The following is a 23,612-nucleotide window of genomic DNA, read 5'->3' as shown; positions in this document are numbered from 1 at the left end:
AACCCATGATGGTACCCAGTGATGTCCTTCCGACCCCTAATTATGCTGAGAAAAGGAGAAAGGAGCCAGGAGCCAGCATCCAGCACCCAGCACACATCACATACTTGGCCTGCTTGAGCTTCTGCTGCCGCCTCATCTCCTCGGCCTTCCTGGCCTTCTCAGCATTCTGTTCCTCTACAAGCTTCCGATGAGCCTGCACTCTCTTATCTCTTTTACGAATAAAAGCTACCAGCTGACGTACAAGCTCATTCTTCTCTTTTCTGGCTTTGTCTCGAATTTTTTTGTTTTCTTTTTCCATGGCTCGCTTTTCCCAGCGGTTTGATGCTTGCCGTGTATCATATTCTTCCTTCCAGGCAAAGTTCTTTTGAGTACAAAAACTCTGCCAATAAGCGTAAAAAGGGTGGACTACCTAATGACAAGAAAACAGGTAAAATTCTGGGTTTTTGTATTTAAGTATTTTTAGAAAGACATTAATATTTACATATTAATGATGGAAAACATGTTCTAGCTTTCTTTTTCATATATTTAACATTATTATTAATCAATTGAGAAATCAATCCTTTTAAGGCTTTCCAAAATAAATCAGTCTTCAAAAGATTTAATGAGAAAGCAGTCCTACTGACCACAGAATGAGAATAGGTCCATAAACAGAAAAAGTAAATAACGGAGGCTCTAAGACAGCTGCACATTCCTTTAGGACAGAGAGAAAAAAAAGTTATAGGCTGGGACTAGTGTGAATTTTTTAAAATTGGAAAACAGGAAAAAAACATAGTGATAAATGCTAAGATGCAATGCACTTTTCTTTTACCGTATCATAGTCACTCTGGGAGTCTCCGAAAGTTGGAAAATCTTCAACATCCTCCTCTAGTACAGATTCTAGTTCTTCCTTTGCAATCATTTTAAAAACATTACGATACACTGTGTAAAAGCCCTAAAAAATCAGAAACACAAATTCTTAATGCCTGCAGTTGAATCACAGAATAAGATTTTAAAGTGTAAGATGATAAACTTTAACACTGAAGAATTACAATAACCAGCTATGGTCACTGCAAATACATTTAGTTTCAATTGGAGGTTTTTAATGTGCTGATAGCTTAATACAAGGGCAATATATTTTCAGTTTTAAAAATGAACACTGCTTTACCTTATATTATAGAATAATATTTTTAAATTTTGAGTCTTAACTGCTTGATAAGAAAATGAGTCCACTTATCTTACCTTTTCATCATCTCCATAACCAGAATAACAGGTGACAGTGAAATAGTGAAGCAAATCTAAGCTGTCATCTTGATATTCTCCATCGAGCCCTCCTTTAAGTAAGGCCTCTCTATGATTATCATACCTTAAAAAAAAAAGGCACCACTAATGAAGGTTGAATAAAAATTCAAAAGGGCTTACTCTGAATCAGTCAAAATATTAGTGGATGTGTATATCTCCCCCCATATATATCCAATCCACAAACACTTTTAAGGAAATAGTAACATGAAAAAACTTAAGATTTTCACAAAACTGCAGATTAAAACTATGCCTGTAACTTCTAATATTAGCCCATATGAACAGGGTAATTTAAAAAGCTAAAGAATTTCTATGATTCTCCCTGAAAGCTAGCTGCATTTCCAGAGGAAAGAAATATTACTAAACAAGACAGCATTGGACACAATCTAGTCCATGGACTAATTGTACATTTTTGTCCTGCGAATTTAACTCCGTGCACCAGAACAACAGTCTTCTTATGTTTACGTAGATTTAAAGTAGGAGGTTTATATACTCACATTACTGTTTATAAGAGTAATTTGCTCTTCTGTAAAAGTAGTTATTATCATACAGCAGGAAATAGAAGCTCAGCAATATTAAATACTGTACTTATTGTCCATAATCAAAGTCCATAAACAGCAAGGCCAGAATTCAAAACCAAGTCTCTGCACTAGCAAGACCAGGCTCCTCGCCACTGTATGGCATTGCCTCCAGGTAACAGGACAGTTTCCAGGCAGAGCTTTAAATAAAAATATAAGGAAGTCCTTGGAAAAGAAAATAAGTAACTTAACATCTAGAACATAAGCCAGACAGAATGAACTAAGGAAGGAATCTCAGAAGTTTAAGAGAAAGGCAGAAGCATTTCTAAGGTCAGATTTCTGAATTCCTTGAATAAAGTTAGGATTCTCTGATTTTATTATAAAACATTTTTTGTAAAAATTTTCTTGACAGCTTTTTTCTCTTGACAGGCAGTTCTGTATAATTTTTAACACAGAGATGACTTGCATAGTATCTATATTGCTCTTTGTAATAGGCTCTTGCACAATTACGTCAGGATTTTTAAAATAACCCTTTATAGCAAACAGTTTATTGAGAATCTAAAAACTCAGAACTTCAAACATGAAAATTTTTGAAACTGAGATTAAATTATCAGATCATTTTTTGTAAAATTATCTGTCACAAATGTAGAAGCCTAACAATTTTTTCATATAAATTAGTTCTATGGAAAATATTATAATTCTTATATTGAAACACTTTAAAGTTAAGTCCTTAAGTGGGAGAGGAAGGGGAAAGGAAAGAAAGGAAAGGAAATATTATGAGAAAAGAAAAAAATGGAAATAAAGTCTATGTAAATAGGGAAGGGTAGAGAGGGTGAAGGGCGCACAGGTAATGGGGAAAAAAATAAGAACCAAGATACATCATGTAGAGGTACAAGCACCCAATGATAAATGTAAATGCACTGTATACCTAAAATGTACCAGTAAAAGAATTTAAGCAAAAATAAAAAAGATAAGTCCTTAAACAATGTTGGACAATAATTTACTGCCTGACTTCGTAAATTTGTCATATACCAAAGGAACACCATTTTGTGAAGAATCACCTTAAGTATTAAAATTAAAACTACAGGGGCCGGGGATTTAGCTCAGTGGTTCTGCTGCCTACCTTGCAAGATCAAGGTCCCAAGTTCGATCCTCAGTACCAAAAAAAAAAAAAAAATTAAAACTACATAGTATCAAATTTTCTGTTTCATTACCTATAAGGTCAGATAGTTAGAATAATCATCTCTAAGGTTCTTTCCTATTCTAACATTTCATTTAATATAATTAAAAACCCTATGTAGACAATCCTTCCAACAAAATAAACAAGGGTGGACAGAACAACACGATGCTTACCATGCTCTTTCTTGAGGGTCACTCAACACATCATATGCTGCTTGGATTAACTTAAATTGTTCAGCTGCTTCTGCAGCATTATCCAAATTTTTATCTGTCAAAATAAAGCCAGAGAAATTTAGTCATCAAAAAAGCAGAAGACACATGATAAATGTGTCCACCACCAATGTCATAAACAGATGAAGTGTAAAAATAAACAAAACAAAATAAAGAAAAACACCTAGGGAAACACGGAGTCCCAGATGACCGCTAATAATCAGGATCTGTCACAAGCTTCTTTTTGTAAGCCTTACTGTATCAGTGGACATTCAATTTGGAATCTATACAAACAGAAAATCCTAAGTAGTACACATTTAATTTTTAGAGGAACAAAATAAACACCAAATCAGTTACAGAAAGATTATTGAGTGCTAGATTATATTTAGTGTTCACACTGTCTCTAAGTTTTTCTTTCTTATCAATATATACCTAAAATATAGATAGACAGACAGATAGACCTCAGTTTGTGAACTTAATTCTTTCCACGATTCTGGTCATGAACGGAATCAAATTTTCCCATAAAGTCAACACTGAACCTAACAACTGAATTTGATTTTGTGACCAATTTCAGTTTGAGACAAGAATCATGGAAAGAATTAAGTTTGTGAATCAAGGTACTTTCTCTTTCTTTCATTGTGCTTCCTCAACCATCAAATTCAGGAAACATTTTTGCCTCAGCACCGTAGCCAGCACCCAATAAGCCCAGCCTTGGAGCATTCACAGCCTTGTGTAGAGTCCTCTCCTTCATCAGCAAGCTAGCCCCTGTGACCAAGAGCAGAGGCAGACATAATACTTTTCCTCTGAGATGAAGTAACGAAAGACTTAACTTCTGAAAGAAGAAAGTTATAAGGTTATGAAAGATGAGTTTCTATCTTGGGCTCTCACCCTCTCTTGGAACACCGTGGGGAACTGCAGCTGCCATCGCATGAACTCAGTAGCCCAAGGTGAAGCTGCATGAAGAATGGAGGTCCCTGGGGACACAAGGAACAAGGAACTAAGGCTTTCCAACAACCTTGTGCATGAACCTGGAAGCAGTCTGTTTTCCCAGACAACAATGATGATAGAACCTCATAAAAGTTGTAAAATAAAACCATCCAGCCAAACGATTTCCAGATTCTGAGCCTCAGAAACTGGGAACCTACATAATGAGTAGATGCTTGCTGTTTTTGTTTTTGATAATTTTATACAGCAATAGACAACTAATACATTCAGAAAATAAGCTGTTTTGAAACAACTATGGAGCACATCAAAGTTCTTTAAGCTACAACTCAATACCTTCTAAGAGGCTAGACGATATGACAGAAATGTATTCCCTACAGCAGTTACACTGTCTTACCATCTGTGTAACTGGCTCTAGAGGGCTATCCTGCTACCATTTCTCAGACCCCATCACACTGATCCCAAGTCCTACAGGTATCCTTCTGCCCAACACTGAATTCTGACAGTACTTCTCCCAGGGTGGCAATGTGCTAAGGTGCTTTAACAGGAAATGCTTTAGACTCATGGTCCACTGGAACTGAATGAAGTCTTACATCAAGTAAAAATAATCACCACCCCTGTGGCCTCACTATACACAATGTGAATCTAACCCCTTTCCACAGTGCAGTCCAGCTGAAGACAGCCAACACATCACCTCCTGGCCACCCCTTCTCTGCCTTGAGCACTCCCATTTCTTATGCCATACCAAAATCCTCTACTCCTGTAGTTCAAGACAGAAACCAATATACAAAGAGCCATCACTTATTCTTAACGCTATTCAGTAATTTTAATCACCTTAACTAGTTCCATTAGCTGTTACATGCAGCAGATTAAGTCATACTGATTTAATAGTTGACAAAGTTTCAACTGTTATTACTGACAAGCTAATTACTAACTGTTTAACTGCTTACCTGGCCATGCTCACCTGTTCCTCAGGCTTTCCTTCTCTCCCTCCACCTGTATTCCCACTTCCCAGTATTCCCTTACATGTCACTTCTTCAGGGACCTATTACTTGGGTGACTTTCCCTATCTCTTCCACCCACACACAAATGTAGTCCAGAGAGAGTACCTGGGATCATGAGTGCCTTATATTTTTACCCCCACACAGCCCTTTTCTCACCATCTGAAACTACCCATTTTCCTCTGCATCTCCTGCAAAATGCATGTGCCACCAGGGCAGGGACCTTTCCTGCCTCACTCATGTGGCAAAGTGCTCAGGGAAATAGTTGTCAGGTGAATTACTGAAAGCCTGCTTTCACAAGGTGTGATCTCACTAGGAAGGACTGTTGATGCTCCTGAAGAATATTCTCAGTTCCTCCATGAAAGAAACAAAAGTAATTTCTTTCCTTTTTTTTTTTTTTAATAACATGGAAAACAGCTCTCCTAGATAAGAGACACACTATTTTTTGAAGCAAAGCTTAACCTCAAAAATACTAACACAGCCGGGGATTTAGCTCAGTGGTTTCGCCGCCTGCTGTGCAAGCGCAAGGACCCAAGTTCCATCCCTGGTACCAAAAAAAAAAAAAAAAAAAAAAAATACTAACAAATGTATTGCATGAAGAATGAAATTAAACATTTGTTGTGTGACAGAAAAATTAATGAGCCAGCAAAGCATTCCAAAATCATGTGACTTATGAGAGGAGAAATAACACACACATGCACTGCATTTTCAACCAAAAGATATCTAGGATGCCAAGAATTATAACTTTCAGAAAAGATATTTGCATTCAGTTCTTGACAGCTTTGGTTTCAAAATCAGTCTTTTAGTGACATTTGCATGCTTCTTCCTTGCACTGATTCGCAATTAATCACCAAACGTGGTAATTTTTTCTTTGTACTGTCTCTCTCACCTAGACCTTTCCCCTACCCCTGCCCTGAGCCAGGCTTGGGCCCTTACTAGCCTATGGTATCCTCTCCTTGGCTGTCTCCAGCCCTCTTCAAGCCCTCAGCTGCCTTCACAATACCTTCCCAAAGCAATACATCTTAATAAACTAGCCAGGATTCTCTATTAACGGCAAAATAAGTCACAGTCCTTGGCCTAATACTCAAGGGCTTCTACAATATGATTCCAAACTATGCTTCAAAAACATTGTTTGTTCTCAAAATTACTATGCTTTTGGTCAGAGAATGAATCCTCTGCCTCACTCTTTCCCACCCAGAAGATAAATAATTCCCAACTTCTAATTTTCAACTCGTTTTCTAATGGTAATTCCCTATTCCTCTAAGAATTCCTCCCTATTCTTCTACACTATACTAGTTTTGAATTTATTAGTTTCGGCTATAGTTTCTGGCTTACAGGTCTGATAAACATTTATTCCACTTCTGTCTGTATAAATATATATGTGTATTACACATGTATGCATGTGTTTAGTTCCTTTTTCAATAATTATTTGTGTAACATACCTTTACCTGTATTTCTTATTCCATCAACCATACACAACCCTTCTGACTCTGGGGCCCTACACTTCTACTGACACCCAACTCTTGTTTTTCAGACTCCCCATAAGCACTCCGTTTAGTCAAACTGTCACCTCACAGCACAATGTTCACTCCTCCACATTTAAATACCATAGAATCCAGCCAAGCTCCTCTGTGCGGAAGCGTCGGTGTCTTTCACTTCGTAGGGATAATATGCTCCCTGAATCCCTGAGGCATGTACTAGTTATACTATTAATCCAACTACCAATTATGTACTTTGTGCTATTTTGCCTACACTTGTAGTTAACTCTTCGTGTGTGTTACAGCATGTTTTCTCAATCAGATTTTGAGGTCCCTGTCTCAGCACTTCAGAATCTACACACTACACATAACGTGTATTGGCGACTCTCTAACCATGTTTACTGATTAATGCTAAGATGAAAGCCTCAAACAACAGATTCTACTAATGTCTTAGGTTCCCAGGCTGGAAGATCAGATTACTTCATAAAAGTCACACAGGCCTGGATTATAACCAAGTAAAATTCCAAAGGAAACACACCTCGAAGGAAACATGCAAACTTCACCAGGTAAGACACCTAATTAAAACTGTTAATGTGAAGAATCGTGACCAAACTGAAGCACGGGGCTTGCGTGACCAGCCTGTTAAAAGAAAAAACAGCACGCATCCTTATTTAAAAGACGTTTTACTAGCTCCCCGGTCTTATTTCAGTAAGAGAGGAGCCATAAATTAAGCTGAAGCAGCTCGGATCCCCGGCGGAGTTAAGAGCGACAGGAGGCGGCGGAAGCGGAGCAATCAGATCCCACAGGTTGAGGTCTGGACGGAGTAGTCTCCTCCCTCGCTGCGGGCCGGAGAGGTGCCCGAACCTGGTTCCCCGCGGGCGGCCACGCGGGGAGAGACGGGGCGCCCGGGAAGAGGGCTGGGCGGGGCTGCGTCCCCGAGGGCGGCCCGGACAGCTCGCCCCGCAGGCCGCCGGAGTACACGGGAGGCGTGAGGAGGGCGCCGGGCTTCCTCAGGGCCCGCGGCGGCGGGTGGTCACCTACCCGGGTGCCATTTCAGGGCCAGTTTCCGATAGGCCTTCTTGAGTTCCTCCTCGCTGGCGTCGCGCCGCACCCCCAGCGCCTCGTAGTGACACTTCATCGCCGGGCCGGACGGGGGTCTGCAGCCAGGGCCCGGGGCGGGGCAGGGGCCGAGACCCGGGCCCGGGCCCGAACGGCGGCGGCGCCGGCTGTGCCCTCCTCCAGGAGGAGCCGGGCCCCCGCACCCGGACAGCCTACGAGAGAGGCGGCGGCGACACCGGCGCGGGGCAGCGGAGGCGCGCGGCGGCACGCGGACGCGCGGAGGGGGCGGTGCCGGCGGCCAAGGCTCCGCATGGGCGGGGCTAAGCTTCGCCCCCGGAAGAGCCTCGCGGGAGGGAGGCGGGGCCTCGTGGCGGAGAAACCGGCCGCGGGGTTATCATTGTAAGGTGCACAGAAGGCGGTCTGTGTGAGTGGCACAGACTGGGCAGCCAAGCTTAGAGCTGAATGGGGAGATAGGATTGGGAGGGAAAGGGTCCTGGAAAATATGGGGGTTCTGATTGTTTTTCAACAGAGCCCTGTTTTTATAGATGAGGCAACTCAGGCTCCAAGTAGTTAAGCGGTTGGCTCAAGCCTCCTCAACTAATAAATGGCAGGATTTGTTGAACTCAACAATAGGGTTTTAGCATCTTTTAAATTCTCTTCCCCTGCCACTTATTAAGAGTTCTAATGCTGCTCATCTTGGTCAATATACATGACAAATGACAGTAAATAAGATGATTGTTTTATTCCGTTTATGGAACAATTTTAGTGGGAAGCATTACAAAAAACATGCAAAAAATTGTACTACCAGTATGGATGAAGTGGTGCTGATTCATACAACCATCATTTTTTAACCTAACTTTCTGATTTCTAATTTTACCCTCCCAAGATTAAGTTCAGAAAGCAGTTAAGGGATTTTGTTCTGACTAGCAGTATTGCTGTGTATTTCTGATGGAAGATCTGTACAACTGTTCCAAACATTTAATAAAGTGTCAAAATAGTATCCCAATTATTATTAAAATACATGAATACATTTTACTCTAAGGTGGAATGTGTACATGTGTCAGATGTAGGTTCTGTTTGGCAACCAAGTATGGTCAAAGACGATAGGGTTAGTTAGCTATGTTGCTAAGATCTATTGTATAGGGTTGGGATGTCCAGTTTGGGGAATTTCCCTTTTTCTTCCCTAATATCTTGCCCTCAGGATCAAACAAACATGCTCTAAATCTCAGCAATTGATAACACATACCACTGTCCAACCGAGTACTCAAAATTCTCTTTTCCAGACAAATATCATTCTATATAGCCTAACCCAGTGGTAAACTGATAACAGACACATTGACAAGTTCTGAGTTGGGGTATGAGAAGTAGGACCTTTCCCATCGTGAGAAGAGAACTGGGAGACGAAATGTTTTTCTTCCTCCAACTACGTCTGGTTTGCTTACAACCATTGGAAGTCACTTGCCTTTTTTTTTTTTTTTTTGCTTATAACATTGTATAGTGTTTTTTTTTTTTTTTTGGTACTGGGAATTGAACTCAGGACCTTGCGCTTGTGAGACAGGTGGCGGCACCACTGAGCTAAAACCCTGCCCCCATTGTACAGAAATTTTAAAGCATGCAGTATATAAATTTCAGCCCAAAGGAACATCTTTATTAACAAGTTAACTTCAAAAGTGCCTGGACTTGGAAGATGATCTATCCCAGAGGAATTCTCAAATAAGATGATATGACTGTGAAGGAGAAGTAATTTGGCTCATTAAAAATCTCTATGAAAACTGATAATTCAAAATTGTGGAACTGGAAATTCTACCAAAACTCCACAATGCACACATCAGAAAGTATTGTGTCTTCTCTCAAACTGGCCAGTTTATAACATAATTAACTGCTACCTGAGATGAAGACGTTTAAAAGCGTATCCTGAATAGACTGTTTCATTTTCACCCAAGGTTATATGCAACTGCCTAAACCAAAGGCAAAATAAAACTGAAATATCCAACAATGAATTGATATTGATCAGATTACACAGCTACATTACAAAGTGGAATGCTGTGAAGTTAGACATGTTGTTCAGAGACACAGGAAAATGATTAAAGTCAAAAAAGTAGTTACACTACAGCATATGCAAGGTTCTATTTTATTAAATACACACATATATAATTGCTTCTCAGCCTTTTGGCTAAGACCAAGTGTAAAATATATATGTAGTACTTATATTTGTCCATTTCAGCAGCTACATACCCCCTAGTCACTGGAGGAATATTTGTTCCATCACTAATCTATCTCTAGGGTCTTAAACCAGTGTCCCCTTGTGCTTTCAATAAGCAATATTGGTGAAAGAAGTTCAAATATTCTGGTCCCCCCTGAAAATTGTCCTTTTTCTCGAGTTTAATTAACCTGTATGTGATGCTTGTAAAATAAAATTGTAATTTACAAATGCTTTCCAGTTAAGTCATTTGATCTCAAAAGCTGAGTTTTTGGGGGTTTTTGGTACTGGGGATCGAACTCAGGACCTTGTGCTTGTGAGGCAGGTGCAGTGCTACTGAGCCAGATTCCCCAGCCCCAAAAGCTGCGTTTTAATGTATCCTTTTGAAGTGAGGAAAAGATTAGAGGTTGAGCTTTCTAAGGCTTCACTAACTGGAGTCAAAGCTCAGTAAACTAATCCACCAGTCCGACCCTGCCTACAGTATGTGCTCAAAATGCCTTATCTCTATAAATATTTTACTTTCAGCTTGATAAACCAAAAATTCCTTTACACATGTATTGTACTTTGCACAAACTATTTGATGTCATTTTTCATTCATTTTGAACAGTATTCGGCCCATTACCCTCCTTACACTCCCTATTCCCTTCCTCGTGTGTAATAGGCCTCACTTGTACTTTGATGACATCTTTTTTACATTCTCCATATTAGGGAATATTTGGTACTTGTGAGTCTGGTGTATTTTACTTGACAAGATGATCTCCAGTTCCATTCATTTTCCTGCAAGTGACCTAATCCTGTTCTTATACGCCATATTTCCTTCATCCATTCTTCTGTTGATGAGCACCTAGGCTTGTGGAGGACTAGAGAATTAAGGCCTAATATGGCTCCCTCTGTGAGCACAAAGGGGTAATTGCATACTGCATATTAGGGAAAAGTTAGGATAGCTCAGGTGGTTTACCAGAGATATACTAATGGATATCAAAGACCAGATGAATCTTGTGTTACTTTGCTCGTGCCATGTTTGGGTGAAAAAAAGCGAGGTGAGCCAAAGGCTAGAGGCTCCTCTGCCTCCTAGAGGCAAGAGCCTCCTGGCTGCCTGCATGTTAAACTCTGTGACGCGTCATTCATCCTCATTTGCGCCCCCACCCCCACCCCCATCAGGGAGAACAAAGTAGCAGGCCTAGATCCTGGAGCAAGGCTGGCTGGGTGGGTTGGCTGCAGGTGGTGCCCCAGTGTGTGGCTTGGAACCGACTCACCCACAACACCATCACTTGGGACACCTGTTGGGACCCTGAACAGGGACCTGAGACGGGGTCACATACATAAGCTGGTTCTGTGTCTTGGTTACTGAATTGTGCCACATAAACATGGGTATGCAGTTACACCTATAGGATGTGCAGACTAATTTCTTATACCAAGGAGTCAATGAAAATTCTAACCAAGAAAGCAAGCCTTAATTAAGCATGCTATGTTTTCAGCAACAAAAAAGAAATTAAAAAAAAAATAAAAATTTTTTTTCCCAGTAACAGTAAACAAACTGAAAAGCACAGAAATTAACTGATGAGTTTTGGTGATACAGTGCTTTATTTAGAAAAAGATAAACACCACTGATTCTAAGATATTTTTTTCTTTCAAATGGCACAGAAATTAGACAAAGTAGTCCAGGATAATAGATGTATTTACACACTGAATGCAAAATAAATATACAGTATTTGAAAAACTTAGTTATCCACTGATTCATTTTGCATTTCCACTGTTCATCTTGTGTTTCAATTTTCTTTGCCTTTTGTAAATCCTTTTTTTCCTTGCTTTCAAATCGACTTTTGGCTCTGGTTTTACCCACTGTATTTCTATTGGTTTTTCCTCAGCTGGTGTAACAAAAACATCATCAGTAGGATCATGTGGAAGAACAGTCTTTGGCTCTTTCTTTCTCAGTTTCTGCACATCTTTTACTTGCTGTTTCTCTCTGTATTTCGCAGCTGTGATAGATCTTATGATACGCCGATGCTGAAAAAGCAAAGATCAAATGCTTGGAATAAACACTTTATATAAGGCAAAGACATTCACTTATGAGCTCCATCTCCCTCTTCCCCATGTCAAGAAACAAGGCAGTAATTTGTGATTTGGAGGCAACAAAAACCAATTCAGTTTCACAGGTGATAGGACAGTGATTACAAAATTATTCTAGCCGAAGAGTTTCAGTACCTCAAAGAACATTAAATGACAAAAAGAGCTTACCATGTTTGGTGACTGGTAGTGAGGATTTTCATACAAGGTTGGTCCTCCAAAACTTCCCTGAAAAATCTTTATCAGATTTAAGACAAAACGAGGTCCTATTTCTACAAGTTGAGCATCTTCATCTATGATCTTTAATAAAAAGAGAACATTCATTTTAGTTTGGATATATTATTCCTAAAAGGTAAATCTGGTTATAACCTCACATGAATGTGCCAAAAGAACTGATAATCAAATTAAGGTAGAGATAAGGGGTAAATTTGACAAGTGCCAAATTATCAACATTTTCTGAAATTTATTAGTTACAGAGTTGTCATGAAAAAATGTTCAGTGTATTTTTTAAAAACTGAGTAATATAAATGTGGTTCAGTCTGTTTCTCACAAATACTATTTGTTAGTTAAGGTATGTCTGCCTTCAAGGGAACATATTAGCTTGGTATGGTGGCAAATGCCTGTAATCCCACCACTCTGACAGGATGAGGCAGGATCCAAGCCCAGCCTGGGTATCAGGGAGACTCAGGCACTATCTCAAAATAAAATAAATAAATGAACAAACAAAGAGGTCCAGGAAAGTTAAGTAGCTCAGTGTAAAGGCCCTGGGTTTAATTAATCCCAAGTACTGGGGAAAAAAGAGGGAGGATATATATATATTTAATTCATATTGCAAGGTACCTAGTATAAAACATGCAGGTAAGAACCCAGTTCATGTCATGTCTAAAATTTTGTTCCTGTTGTTCTTTTCCATTTTCCCATTTTTCTGCAGACTTACTCTGTCAAATTCCTGCTTCAAGATTTCTAGAACCTGGGCAGGGGATGCAGCTCTGCAGTGCTGCGCCTGCCTGGCAAGCACAAGGTCCTGAGTTTGATTCCCAATACCCTCCTCCCAAAAAAGATTTCTAGAACCACCTCTTCTGAGTGAACCATATGACTCATCTAATGGGCTTCCCTGGAAGTCTACATATTTCTAAATCTTAACCAATTCCCCCCCTCCTCAGGCCCAGTAGGGTCGAGAAACATATTTTACTGAGCTGAGAAACATATTTTACTGTAGTGTTTATAGGAGTCAGCATAAATTTGGAATGCAATTACCCTATACTTCAGACTGGTTTTTTAGAAAATAAAACATACAGTTGACTGTTAGGAAGCTTATACTCTCTATCAACTGATAGTCATAAAGTAGGCAGAGATTATTTAAAGAATGAAATAGTAAACAGCTATTTGCAGCAAATCTCTGGAAGGAAAAGGATGCTATTTAAACAAAAAGACTTTTAATTTAAAAGTATAATTAAAAATTAAAGAAAAGCTAACCTGAAAGTTCCGAAACCATATCCTATTATCCAAAATGGTGAAAGTAAATACATGGTCCACAAATGGCTGGCTTTTGGGATGATATCGTGGCGTACTAAAAATCTATTAACAACAAAAAAAGTATGTAATATTACTTGCTTATTCCAAGATCTATCATTTGTTTCTGATATCTGTTAACAACAAGTTTAAAGAAAGACATTCATTTAATATATTACTAAAAAATATTTTCTAGAAAAGATATTTACCTGAATTAAGAGTTCTTTTAACAAAGCATAATGTGGCAATTCATCAAAAGCCTGTAAAAATAAAAATTTTATTCAACAAGTGACTTGTTCAAAATTGGTTTTTTTATCAATTACTTTGAATTACGTATATAATTATATCCACTAAAAAAAATCATGCAGATTAAGAAAATTAGACCTCATACACAGATCAAGAAACTTACAGGGTCAAAAGACAAAATTGGCCGAGAACCTTTCAAACAGTTTCCAGTCATCTTCAGTTCTGCTAGGGTATGAACTAGAAAAATTGTAACAAAAATGAAAAGTTACAACTTTGGCACAACTATTCCAAAAGATTTAAAATTTTTTCATTAGAAAAATTTACAACTGAGTCAACTTACTATTTTGAACAAGGAATTTGGCAGAGGGCCCATGAGGTGAATTCGAAAGCCTGAAATGTATGAAGCTTTGTCATTAAGAATCTAGAATACAGTAAATGCTTACCACACCTCTCCACCATAAAAAGACAAAATACGCTTAAAATACTCATATATTTAATTTTTAAAGGCCTCAGATCTTGTGAAATCAAATAAGTTTGCTTTGTTTTCCCTTCTTTTATAATTCATTCTCTTACCACATATAAAGATCTTGTTTTTTCTTAGCTTCAAAATAGATGCATTTATTGCAGTTTTTCATTTCACAGACCTAAGTAAAGTATATAAAAATGAAATAGATAACACAAATAGAACTAAAGTAATTCAATAACAGCTTCCTCTAAAAATATTTAAGCAGGTAAATAGGCCACAAAGTTCTACATTTAGATGAATTTATTCACAGAAACACTGAAAATTCCTCTTACATATTCTACCCAAGGTAAAACTGGATGCTCTGCACACCTCTTTGGAGGAAGTACCCATCCTGCTCGTTTCAGCCTAGCATTTTAAAGTATTTGATCTTCTGATTAAGGAGCCCTCTTCTGATCTTAGTCCCACATACAAATAAAAAGACTAAAAATTCCCCCAGTATAGGGCATACCACAATTAAATTTACCAATTTTGGGAAAGCAGTCCTTATAAAACAAAGACATCCTTAGTTTTACAGAATGCCACAAAATTTAAGTTTTTCTCCCTCATTTATATTATTTCTGGTGATCTGACTTAATAAAATCACCAAGGGATTGGTGAAAAGCAAAAGTATACAGAAGTTACTTCAAGTTGAATTAAATTTCAACATCTTGAAGGTTGACAAAACACTTAAGAAACATACAAAAACATTACAAGACTAACTCTTGTATTAATATTCATAAATTATCTTATACAGTATTCATAAACTAAACAACTTGAGACTTTAAGCCTAAAAACCTAAAAAAAAATCTTAGGTAAACACTTTCCTTTCTTTTTGTGTCTGAGAATAAACATCAATGCAAAGTTCACGCTAGTTCGAGGCCGTGGTACTTTCCATTTTCTCTACCTAGAATTCTTTTCCATTGTATTTCTCTAATATTATGCTGAACAGCACCCCTTTAGGAAATCCTTTCCAGTCCAGCTCAGCTGCTGAAAAGTCTTGTCATTTTTCCTATGTCTGACTCAAATTTTAAGTGTTGTCTATGGCCCATCTCTTTCATTAGAATGCAAGCTCCACAACAACAGCATGTTTTTTCCTCAGCATGTAGAACAATACTGCATTACAGCAGACATCCAATAACATAAAAGAAGCCTTTCATAGCAAGAGAGTTATCTTAAAACAAATGTTTTGAAAAATGTACTTTAAATGTTTTGGTCTCTTCAACAATACTTTGAAAATTTAACCTATTACAGTACTAGTTTTTAAATACCTTAAAAGCAAATTTTATATACACATCTTTTATGTATGTACATACTATGTGTCTACTGTATGTATGTATGTATGTATGTATTTATTTGTGGTACTAGGATTAAACTCAGGGCCTTCAATCTTAGCAAAATCCTCAACTCTTTTTTATTTTGTGATAGGGTCTCACTAAGTTGCCCAGGTTGCTCTCAAACTTGTAATTCTCCTGGCTCACCCTCTCAGAGTGCTAGGATTATAGATGTGCGCCACCATGCCTGGCTTCACAAACATCACTTTTAACACTGGAAAAATGGTTTTTATAATGTCAGTTTTTTGTAACTTTTTAATTTTATAAAAAATTCTGGTCAAGTGTGGTGATGCACACTTACAATCCCAGCACTCAGGAAGCTGAGGCAGGAGTATTGACGTTTGAGTTCGAGACCAGCCTAGACTACATAGTAAGTTCAAGGGTAGCCTAAACTACATAGTAAGACCCTGTCTCAAAAAACAAACAAAAAACTCTATTTTATAGGGTTGGGGATTTAGCTCAGTGGCACTGTACCTGCCTTGCAAGCATAAGGTCCTGAGTTCGATCCCCAGTACCGCAAAAAAACCCAAACCAAAACAAAACTCTATTTTACATGAGTTAATTATTCTTATGAGTATCTACTATGAACTGTGCACAATATTAGATATTATGGAGGGGTAAAAAGGGTATCTCTGTCCTTAGGAAATGTCAACATGCTTGAGAAAGACACACAGAAATGATTTAAAAAATTATGTACTATATACTGAAGCATTAAATTGTGAGATTGACAGTAAATACTATAAAAAAATCACAAGACAGGTTTTTTAAAAGTTCATAAAATTTGAGTATCTTTCACAAAATTATTTTTAAGTCACCAAAGGATTTATTTTTTAATGAGCCATCTTTAGTATTCCTAAAGTGATTAGATTTGTGATTAGTTTCTTAAATTACCTCATTAATCACAAATAATTTATCTTTACGATCCATTTTAGTATCTAAAAAAGAAGAGAAAACAAGTTAGCAAAGTATTTCAAAGCTACTTTAATCAAGTCATATATGCTCTGGAGAAAATAATTGTGTATTTAAGCTACTCAATTTAAAGGAGATTTTATAATTAATTTTCAAAGTGATTAGATGTAAAAACATAACCTCTAGATTCTTTTTAAATGTAAAGAACCATAAGTAATTTAAAAGTCATCAAGAATTACAAATTATGGTTTAAGCAGCATTTCTTTTTTTTTTCCAATTAAGTTTATTGGTACATTTGAGGTATAAAATACAGTTACATTCATCATTGGGATCTTGTACCATTACATGAGTATGGTTCTTATTTTTTTTCCCATTCCCCTGCCCTTCCTTCACCCCCTCTACCCTTCCCAATTTGCAAAGACTTTGTTTCCATTTTTTTCCTTTTCTCATATTTTTTCTTTTCCCTTTTTTCCTTTCCCCTACCCCTCCCACTTCCCCTGCTCCTTTAGACCTTTCTTCCTATTACACAATACCAATTATACATTTTCTAAATTACAATATCAAGATCTAGGAGACATTACCACAGATTTTACAGAATTTAAAAGGATATAGAAAGCATATTACAAAAATCTGTTTTGAAATAAATTTGACAACTTCTAAGAAGTACCTTGGAAGACAAATTAATGAAACTAACTCTGGAGGAAATATAAAATTTGTATAGCACCAATTAAAGAAAGTATATTCCTAGCTTGAAAACCTACCTATAAGACAATAGCAGGCTCATATACATTTTAACTGATAAATTCTATCAAAAAATTAAAGCAGAAAGAAGGAACACTTCTCCCCTCATTTTAGGAAATCAACATTGTGGTAATCCTAAAACTGGATAAAGATAATAGAAGAAAAAAGTATGAACATAGATAGAAATTTGTATAACAAAACAAACTATTAGAAGTCAGATCTGGCAGGATGTAGAAAGTGGTTTTGTTATAGGGGTGGCAGTGTCGGTTCAGCACTGGAAGATCCACCCCCAAAAGTCATCATTTTAACAGAGGAAAGGAAAAAGCCATATGATCCTGTCACTAGTTGGAGAAAAAGTATTGGACCAAATTCTACAGCTGTTCATGGTAAAAGCTATCAGGAGACTAGAAGTAGAACAGAACCTTCTCAACAGATTAAAGACATGTACTCCATACTTCCAGCGAGAACGCCTTATATGAATGGAGAAGATACAATGCTTTCTCCTTAAGGTGGGGAACAAGGGCAGATATGCTTACTCTTTACCTGTCCATTAAACTTTGAAACCTAGGCCCCACCAAAATAGTCTGGCAATAAAATGACACAATTAGGATAGGACTGGCAAGGTAGAAGCAAAATCTTTATATGTAGATGAAATGATCATCTACAGAGAAAATACTAAGAAATCTCTAGGAGCCCCTAGAACTTGTATTTGAATTTAGCAGGATTAGAAAACACAAGGTATATATAAAAATTCAGGTCTATGTATACTTGCTATAAATGAAGAATTGGATATTGAAATTTAAAAGTTATGTTGGAGGACAAAGGACCTAGAAAAGTTAAAAACAAAACAAAACAAAAACAGTGTTGGAAGATGTTTAGTACCTAATTTTAAGACTTCTTCTAAAGCTACAGTAATCAAGGCAGTTTTGGTGTAAGGAAAGACATATAGATCATTTGAATAAAACAGAGAATCTAGAAATAGAACCACACATATATGGTCCACTGAGTTTTGAAAGATTATTTAACATTAGCATTTTATAGAATATAAACTGAATTCAAGAGCCGAGGAAGAGATGGTGTTTTCAGCAAAGGGCAGTAGAACACCTGGTATCCGTATATAAAAAGTTAACCTCAACCCTTTATTTCCATACATAAAAATAACTTGAAGGGATCTATGAACCTAAATACGAAAGCCTAAAAGTATAAAACTTTAAGAAGAAATTATAAGGGAAAATGTTTATGAATTTGGGTAGGCAAGAACTTCCTAGGATACAAAAAACGATGTATAAAAGAAAAATTGATGAGATTCCATCAAAATTTAGAACTTTAAATGACATCATTAAAATGAAAAGTAGTCCTTAAACAGACCATATTTACAATGCATATAACCTATGACCAGAATATATAAAGAACTCTTACAGCTCATTAATAGACAACTCAATTAAAAAGTAGACATAAGAAGATGATAAATAGCCAGTACAGCACAAGGAAAGGTGTGCAACTCTAGAATCAGAAAAATACTAATCAGTACAATAACAAGACTAAATTATACACTCATTAGGGAGATGACGTTAAAAGTTTTAGGGGCCAGGGATTTGGCTCAGTGGTTCCATCACCTGCCTCGAAAGCGCAAAGTCCCGAGTTCAATCCCCGGTACCACACACACACAAAAAAAAAAAGTTTTAAAAGCCTTGTCATGACTTTTTCTTTTTGTTGGATTCTCCCACTTTACATTTAATTTGTCACGCCCAATGGATTCATTCTGCTGGGTTTCCTGGGGTTGTGATCCTCATTGTCTTTTCCTAGGGAATTGACTAAAACTTTTTGGAGTGCCGGTTTCGTATTCATGAAGTTCCTGAGGTGCTCTTTATCATCAAAGTTATCTTATTTCTTCATCAATTTTGAAAGATAGTTTTGCAGGGTACATCAATCTGGGTTGGAGGCTGTTTTCCTTTAGGGCTTGAAATACTTCACTCCAAGTTCTTCTTGCCTTGAGGGTTTGCACTGAGAAGTCTAAGCAGCATTTCTTAAAACTTAAGGCAGTCATCCCTCAGAACCTGAGAATGGTTACAGGAGCCTCTACAGATAAAATCTTGGATGCTCAAGTCCCTTATGTAAAATACTGTAGTACTTGCACATGCTCATATATACTTTAAAGTATCTCTATATGTCTTACCTATAATACCTTATACAATGTAAATGCTATGTAAATCACTCACTGCTATACTGTATTCTTAGGGAGAAAAATGACAAAAGTCTATACATATTCAGTACCGTACATTTTCTTCCTGAATATTTTCAATCTGTAGTTGGTTGAATCAGCAGATGCAAGACCCATGGATAAAGAGAACTTCGTTCTATGAATTTTTCAAGAAGAGGAAAATTCTCATAAATTGAACATTATGTTCAATAAGCCCAATTTAAGAAAAAAATCTCAACCAATGAAAACATCTTTTAATTTTGAATCACAGTTGTCAAAAAAACACCTCATTTTAAAAATTGGTTTTAGATTATCATAGAAAATATATAAATTAAAATTTCTCTTACTAGTTTTAGGACTGAAGACATTACAACAGACTCCAGTTTGAAAGCACTAGTATAAATCAGCAAGCTTTAACACAGAATTAAAACCAAAAGCATCTCCCAACATGGGCACAAAATAGCCAGGTGATGGCACTGCCATGGATTTAAAGGTAAGACTAGACCGAAGCTATCCCACTGCTAACAATAATGACATGGCATTCAGAAATAGGCTGAACCCAATTAAAGGTCCTTCAAATCTTATCCCATACCCACTGGTAATTTTTTAATAAAGATCTTTAAAAAGCTCAGAAAGGTATATATACATGGCAATCCTGAATCACTTAGAAGAACAAACCATTTCACTCATCTCTTCTTCTTTTTTTTTTGGTACCAGGGATCGAACTTGAGATCTTGCGCTTGCAAGGCAGGCAGCGGAACCACTGAGCTAAATCCCAGGCCCGATTTCACTCATCTCTTGACTCTAAAGGTATTACAATGAAGCCACTAGATATTTTAATAATATTAGGATATTTGTTTAAAAAAGTGAAGAATGTCTAATTCTGTAAAGAACTTCTTATGAAATGTTAATTTAAAAATTGTGGTAGTTGAAAGGATAAACTTTTGAGGAGCTGTGGTTCTTTCCCTGGCAAGACTATAAGCGAAAAGTAAATATATAAATAAATAGGCAAGTCTGTAAATTTTTCAAGTACATGATACAAATGCACCTGCTTTAGAATGAGGCATCAACGTTCTCAAGTCCTGCATTAAATGTCTTGTTCTGAAATTTATTCCTCTGGAAGAAAAGATGAGAATCCGTTCCTTATTTTTCCACTTGCCCTAAAGAAAAAGAAAAGATTAAAAGATTTTTAAATTTCATAAAATCTCATGAGATTTTTTTAAAGACAGTTTATAAAGCTTCCAGAGCCAGGCACAGTGGTACATGACTACAGCCCCAGCTACTGAGGAGGCTGAGGCAGGTGGATCATTTGGGCTCAGGAGGTAAAACAAGCGGGAAGCATACTGAGATCCTGTCTGGAAACCAAAAAACAGAAACAAAACCTCCAGGATAGCAAATTACAGTCCTGGCCCTTTTAGTTCAATCTCTTACTAACATTCACTAACCACACCTGCCAACCAGAAATGCCCTCTTTGGTTTTCTTCCTTTTTTTTTTTGGTACCAGGGATTGAATTTGGGACCTTGGGCTTGCGACACAGGTGGTGGAACCATGGTTTTCCTCCTTTTCTGCTTTTCATCTTCAATCTTTTCAATTTTTCTTCCTTACCCTAAAGGTTATTTCTTGGCCCTCTTAAGTTTTTAAAAAAATTTTCTGTTCACTCTATTACAGTGATGTCATATTTAATTCCCATGGCTTTAACTGTCAATTACACAGGAAGGTAAGAAAGTAGCACTAATAATCCAAGTATGTGGCTAAAGCCTCAAACTCTAACACTAAACATTATCCTATAACAGTGGGGGCAAACCTATAGCACACATGCCACAGCAGGCTGTTTGTTATCATTGAAAGCTCTAAAAGATTCGCCATGGCATCACTGAAATCTGGTAAATTTCCTTGCTATTTGCTTACGCTGTCACCATCATTTCAATCTCCTACACTTTGATTAGTCCATTTGCCCTTATTTTTTACTATCATAAATACTATTAAATCCCATCAATTTCTCTCTGCAACAATTCTTACTCCCACTATTCTTACTTAGATCCTTAGGACCTCATTATCAATGGCAATCTCCTAAACGACTAGTTTTCCCAAACATGAGCTACTGCAACAGATGATATGGCCAACTAGCACCAGTTGTTATTTTTTAATAAGCACTGTTCTGATCACAACCTTACATTACAGGGTTTTCTAAAGAAAATTCAACATGACATAGCTGTAATATTGGATTTTAAAATACATTTTCACTTTTTACATCTCTGTCCCAATATTAACCTTACCCTTAAGCCAATCTGGCTCTGTTTTTTTAGATCTTTGCATTTCCACACTCACACTTTTGACCAGTTAGTACTTCTTTCCCTTGAACTACTCCCTCTCATTTTTATTTATTTATTTATTTTTTGAGACAGGGTCTCTATGTAGTTCAGGCTGGCCTTGAACTCACAGCAGTCCTCCTGCCTGAGCCCCCAAATGCTGAGATTACAGGGTGCTGGGATTACAGGCTTGTGCCAATATACCTCGTCCCTCCCTCTCGTTTTTAACCATCAAAATTCTACCCTTCCTTTAAGATCTAACTCAAAAGTGTAGTCTCCCATGGTTCCTTAGCTTTTCTCTTGGGACAAAAGTAATTTCTACCTTTTAAAAAAAGTGGCTTCAATATCCTGTGGGGATTTTTTGGGTTCTTAAAAATTTTATTAGATATACATAATGATAACATGCATCACAGGGAATTTGTATCTGTACGTGAGTGACATATCTTGCTTCTTTTTTGGGGACCGGGACAAAAGTAATTTGTATCTCTTGCAATCTACAGAAAGAGTTATAATGTCACTCAGATTATAGATTCCATTCTATTTCTTTCCACCCCCACCCCACACTTAAGAATGAATCCAGTGCCTCTGCACTAAGCTGGATTCCTCAGCCTTTTTTTTTGGAGACAGGCTCTTGCTAAATTGCTGGGTCTGGACATCCTTGGCCTCCCAGAGTTCTGGGATTACAGGAACATCATTGCACTGACTCTTTCCTGCTCCTTAAAGGAGGGCGTTAACATTTATGAAAATCTACTAGCAGTCCAGCTTTTCACGAAAAGTACTTTCATGCCTTAATTTGCAGAGGACCAAAAAGCAAAGGATCTCACTGTTAATAGCAGGGCTACAATTTATATTCACCTTTCAGTTCTGAGTCACTCTTTTCTCAGAGCTTCTCGTCACACTACCCAGGGTTACTTATTATCTACTAAGAGCTAGAATATTATGCTAAGAGGGAGGTTAAATTAATAAATCAAAAGCAATCCTTGTCTCCACAGTTTTCACCTTAAGATGCTTTCACTGGATGAAGGTTAACTTCAACGAGAACCTGTGCTGTTTCTTTTTAATAAAATCTATTAATTTCAAAGAATTTTAGTTTCCTTCCAAACTCCAACATTCCTTAAAAAGAAATTATACTCTAGTCATCTTTGCAGTACCAAGGCCAGAGGAAGTCTATCTTGGTACAGTGCGTGGCACAACTGTAAATTGTTGAACACCGACAAAATTCACCCTACCTAGTATAGTTTTCATTGTCCCATGAGTTAAAGACCTGATCAAATAAATCAAGGTCACAATCCCAAGGACAGTAATTCTTTAAAGGCTCGGATAGCAAGATTCAGGATGAATGACTGCCACTGGCTGACTACAGCGGGATGAGACTACTCACCACTGGAAGTCATAACCAACAGAGAGTAATAACTAAGGCAAAGCATTTCTGTCCAGAAAAAAACCCAAGTAAGGGAAAGCTTCCGAAACCTGCCCGGAAGGTCCCTGTAAGAGGATAAGGGTCTATAGGCCGCCGCCTGCAAGAAGGCGGCCACGTGCGCGAGGATTGGACCTTAACCAATCCAGGCAAGAGAACTGCCGAGACCGCGCTCTAGTAACACCCGGGCGATTTCGAATTAGCGGAGCACTAGTTAGGCAGCCCCGAGAAAGGCGCATAGAATCGCCGCTGCAGGGAATAACCCCTTCTACCTTGCAAACGGGACCTGGGATACGGTCCTTCTCTGCTTCTTCCATCTCCTTTGGCACAGCCGATGACTTAGCTGGAGGCTCGACATCTTTTTTGTTTCTTTTTGGCTTCTTCGCCGAAACTGCCAAGACCCCACTCCGCTTCCTCTTGGTTGCCGCCATTTCGCCTCATCACCTTCCCTCTTGACCGTACTTCCGGTTCTGCCACTCTCTCTCCTCTCTCCGTTCTCTATGGTATTTTCG

The 23,612-nt window shown here is 37.8% G+C and overlaps 2 protein-coding genes across 17 annotated transcripts in view; both read right to left on the bottom strand.

Moving 5' to 3' along the window:
* Positions 1-7,949, bottom strand: part of Dnajc21 (DnaJ heat shock protein family (Hsp40) member C21) — a 106,493-nt gene extending 98,544 nt beyond the window's left edge. For all 16 annotated transcript variants that reach the window (XR_015442224.1, XR_015442220.1, XR_015442221.1 and 13 more), the window contains exons 1-5: positions 7,645-7,949; positions 3,147-3,240; positions 1,219-1,342; positions 809-931; positions 105-409 (exon numbers count right to left, since the gene is read on the bottom strand). Coding sequence is in view for 6 of the 16 variants with exons in the window: in XM_087189285.1 (XP_087045411.1) it covers positions 105-409; positions 809-931; positions 1,219-1,342; positions 3,147-3,240; positions 7,645-7,741 (743 nt within the window). In the remaining 10 variants the exon portion in view is untranslated. The remainder of the gene's footprint in view (positions 1-104; positions 410-808; positions 932-1,218; positions 1,343-3,146; positions 3,241-7,644) is intronic.
* A 3,474-nt stretch (positions 7,950-11,423) lies between these two features.
* On the bottom strand, positions 11,424-23,592 carry Brix1 (biogenesis of ribosomes BRX1). The gene is made up of 10 exons (XM_004848643.4): positions 23,373-23,592; positions 20,422-20,533; positions 16,415-16,458; positions 14,261-14,331; positions 14,028-14,077; positions 13,851-13,924; positions 13,651-13,701; positions 13,406-13,507; positions 12,101-12,229; positions 11,424-11,869 (listed from the first exon to the last, which is right to left on the bottom strand). Exons 1-10 carry the CDS (start codon positions 23,529-23,531, stop codon positions 11,600-11,602), a joined length of 1,062 nt encoding a protein of 353 aa, XP_004848700.2. The 5' UTR covers positions 23,532-23,592; the 3' UTR covers positions 11,424-11,599.
* Between the last annotated feature and the right edge of the window lie 20 nt (positions 23,593-23,612).

The sequence above is a fragment of the Heterocephalus glaber genome, unplaced genomic scaffold, assembly GCF_053883595.1.
Source record: "Heterocephalus glaber isolate CG9 unplaced genomic scaffold, H.glaber_assembly_v1.0 deba00001538, whole genome shotgun sequence".
Taxonomy (NCBI): Eukaryota; Metazoa; Chordata; class Mammalia; order Rodentia; family Bathyergidae; genus Heterocephalus; species Heterocephalus glaber.
Note: the sequence above shows the minus strand (reverse complement) of the source record. Positions and strands in the feature narration are given on the sequence as shown.

Coding starts and splice junctions, on each gene's coding strand:
- Brix1 (XM_004848643.4), bottom strand. CDS start 23,531: ATGGCGGCAACCAAGAGGAAGCGGAGTGGGGTCTTGGCAGTTTCGGCG. Junction 14,078..14,260: donor AAACAAGATCTTTATATGTG/GTAAGAGAATGA, acceptor CATACATTTCAG/GCTTTCGAATTCACCTCATG. Junction 12,230..13,405: donor TATGGTTTCGGAACTTTCAG/GTTAGCTTTTCT, acceptor TTTTTATTAAAG/ATCATAGATGAAGATGCTCA.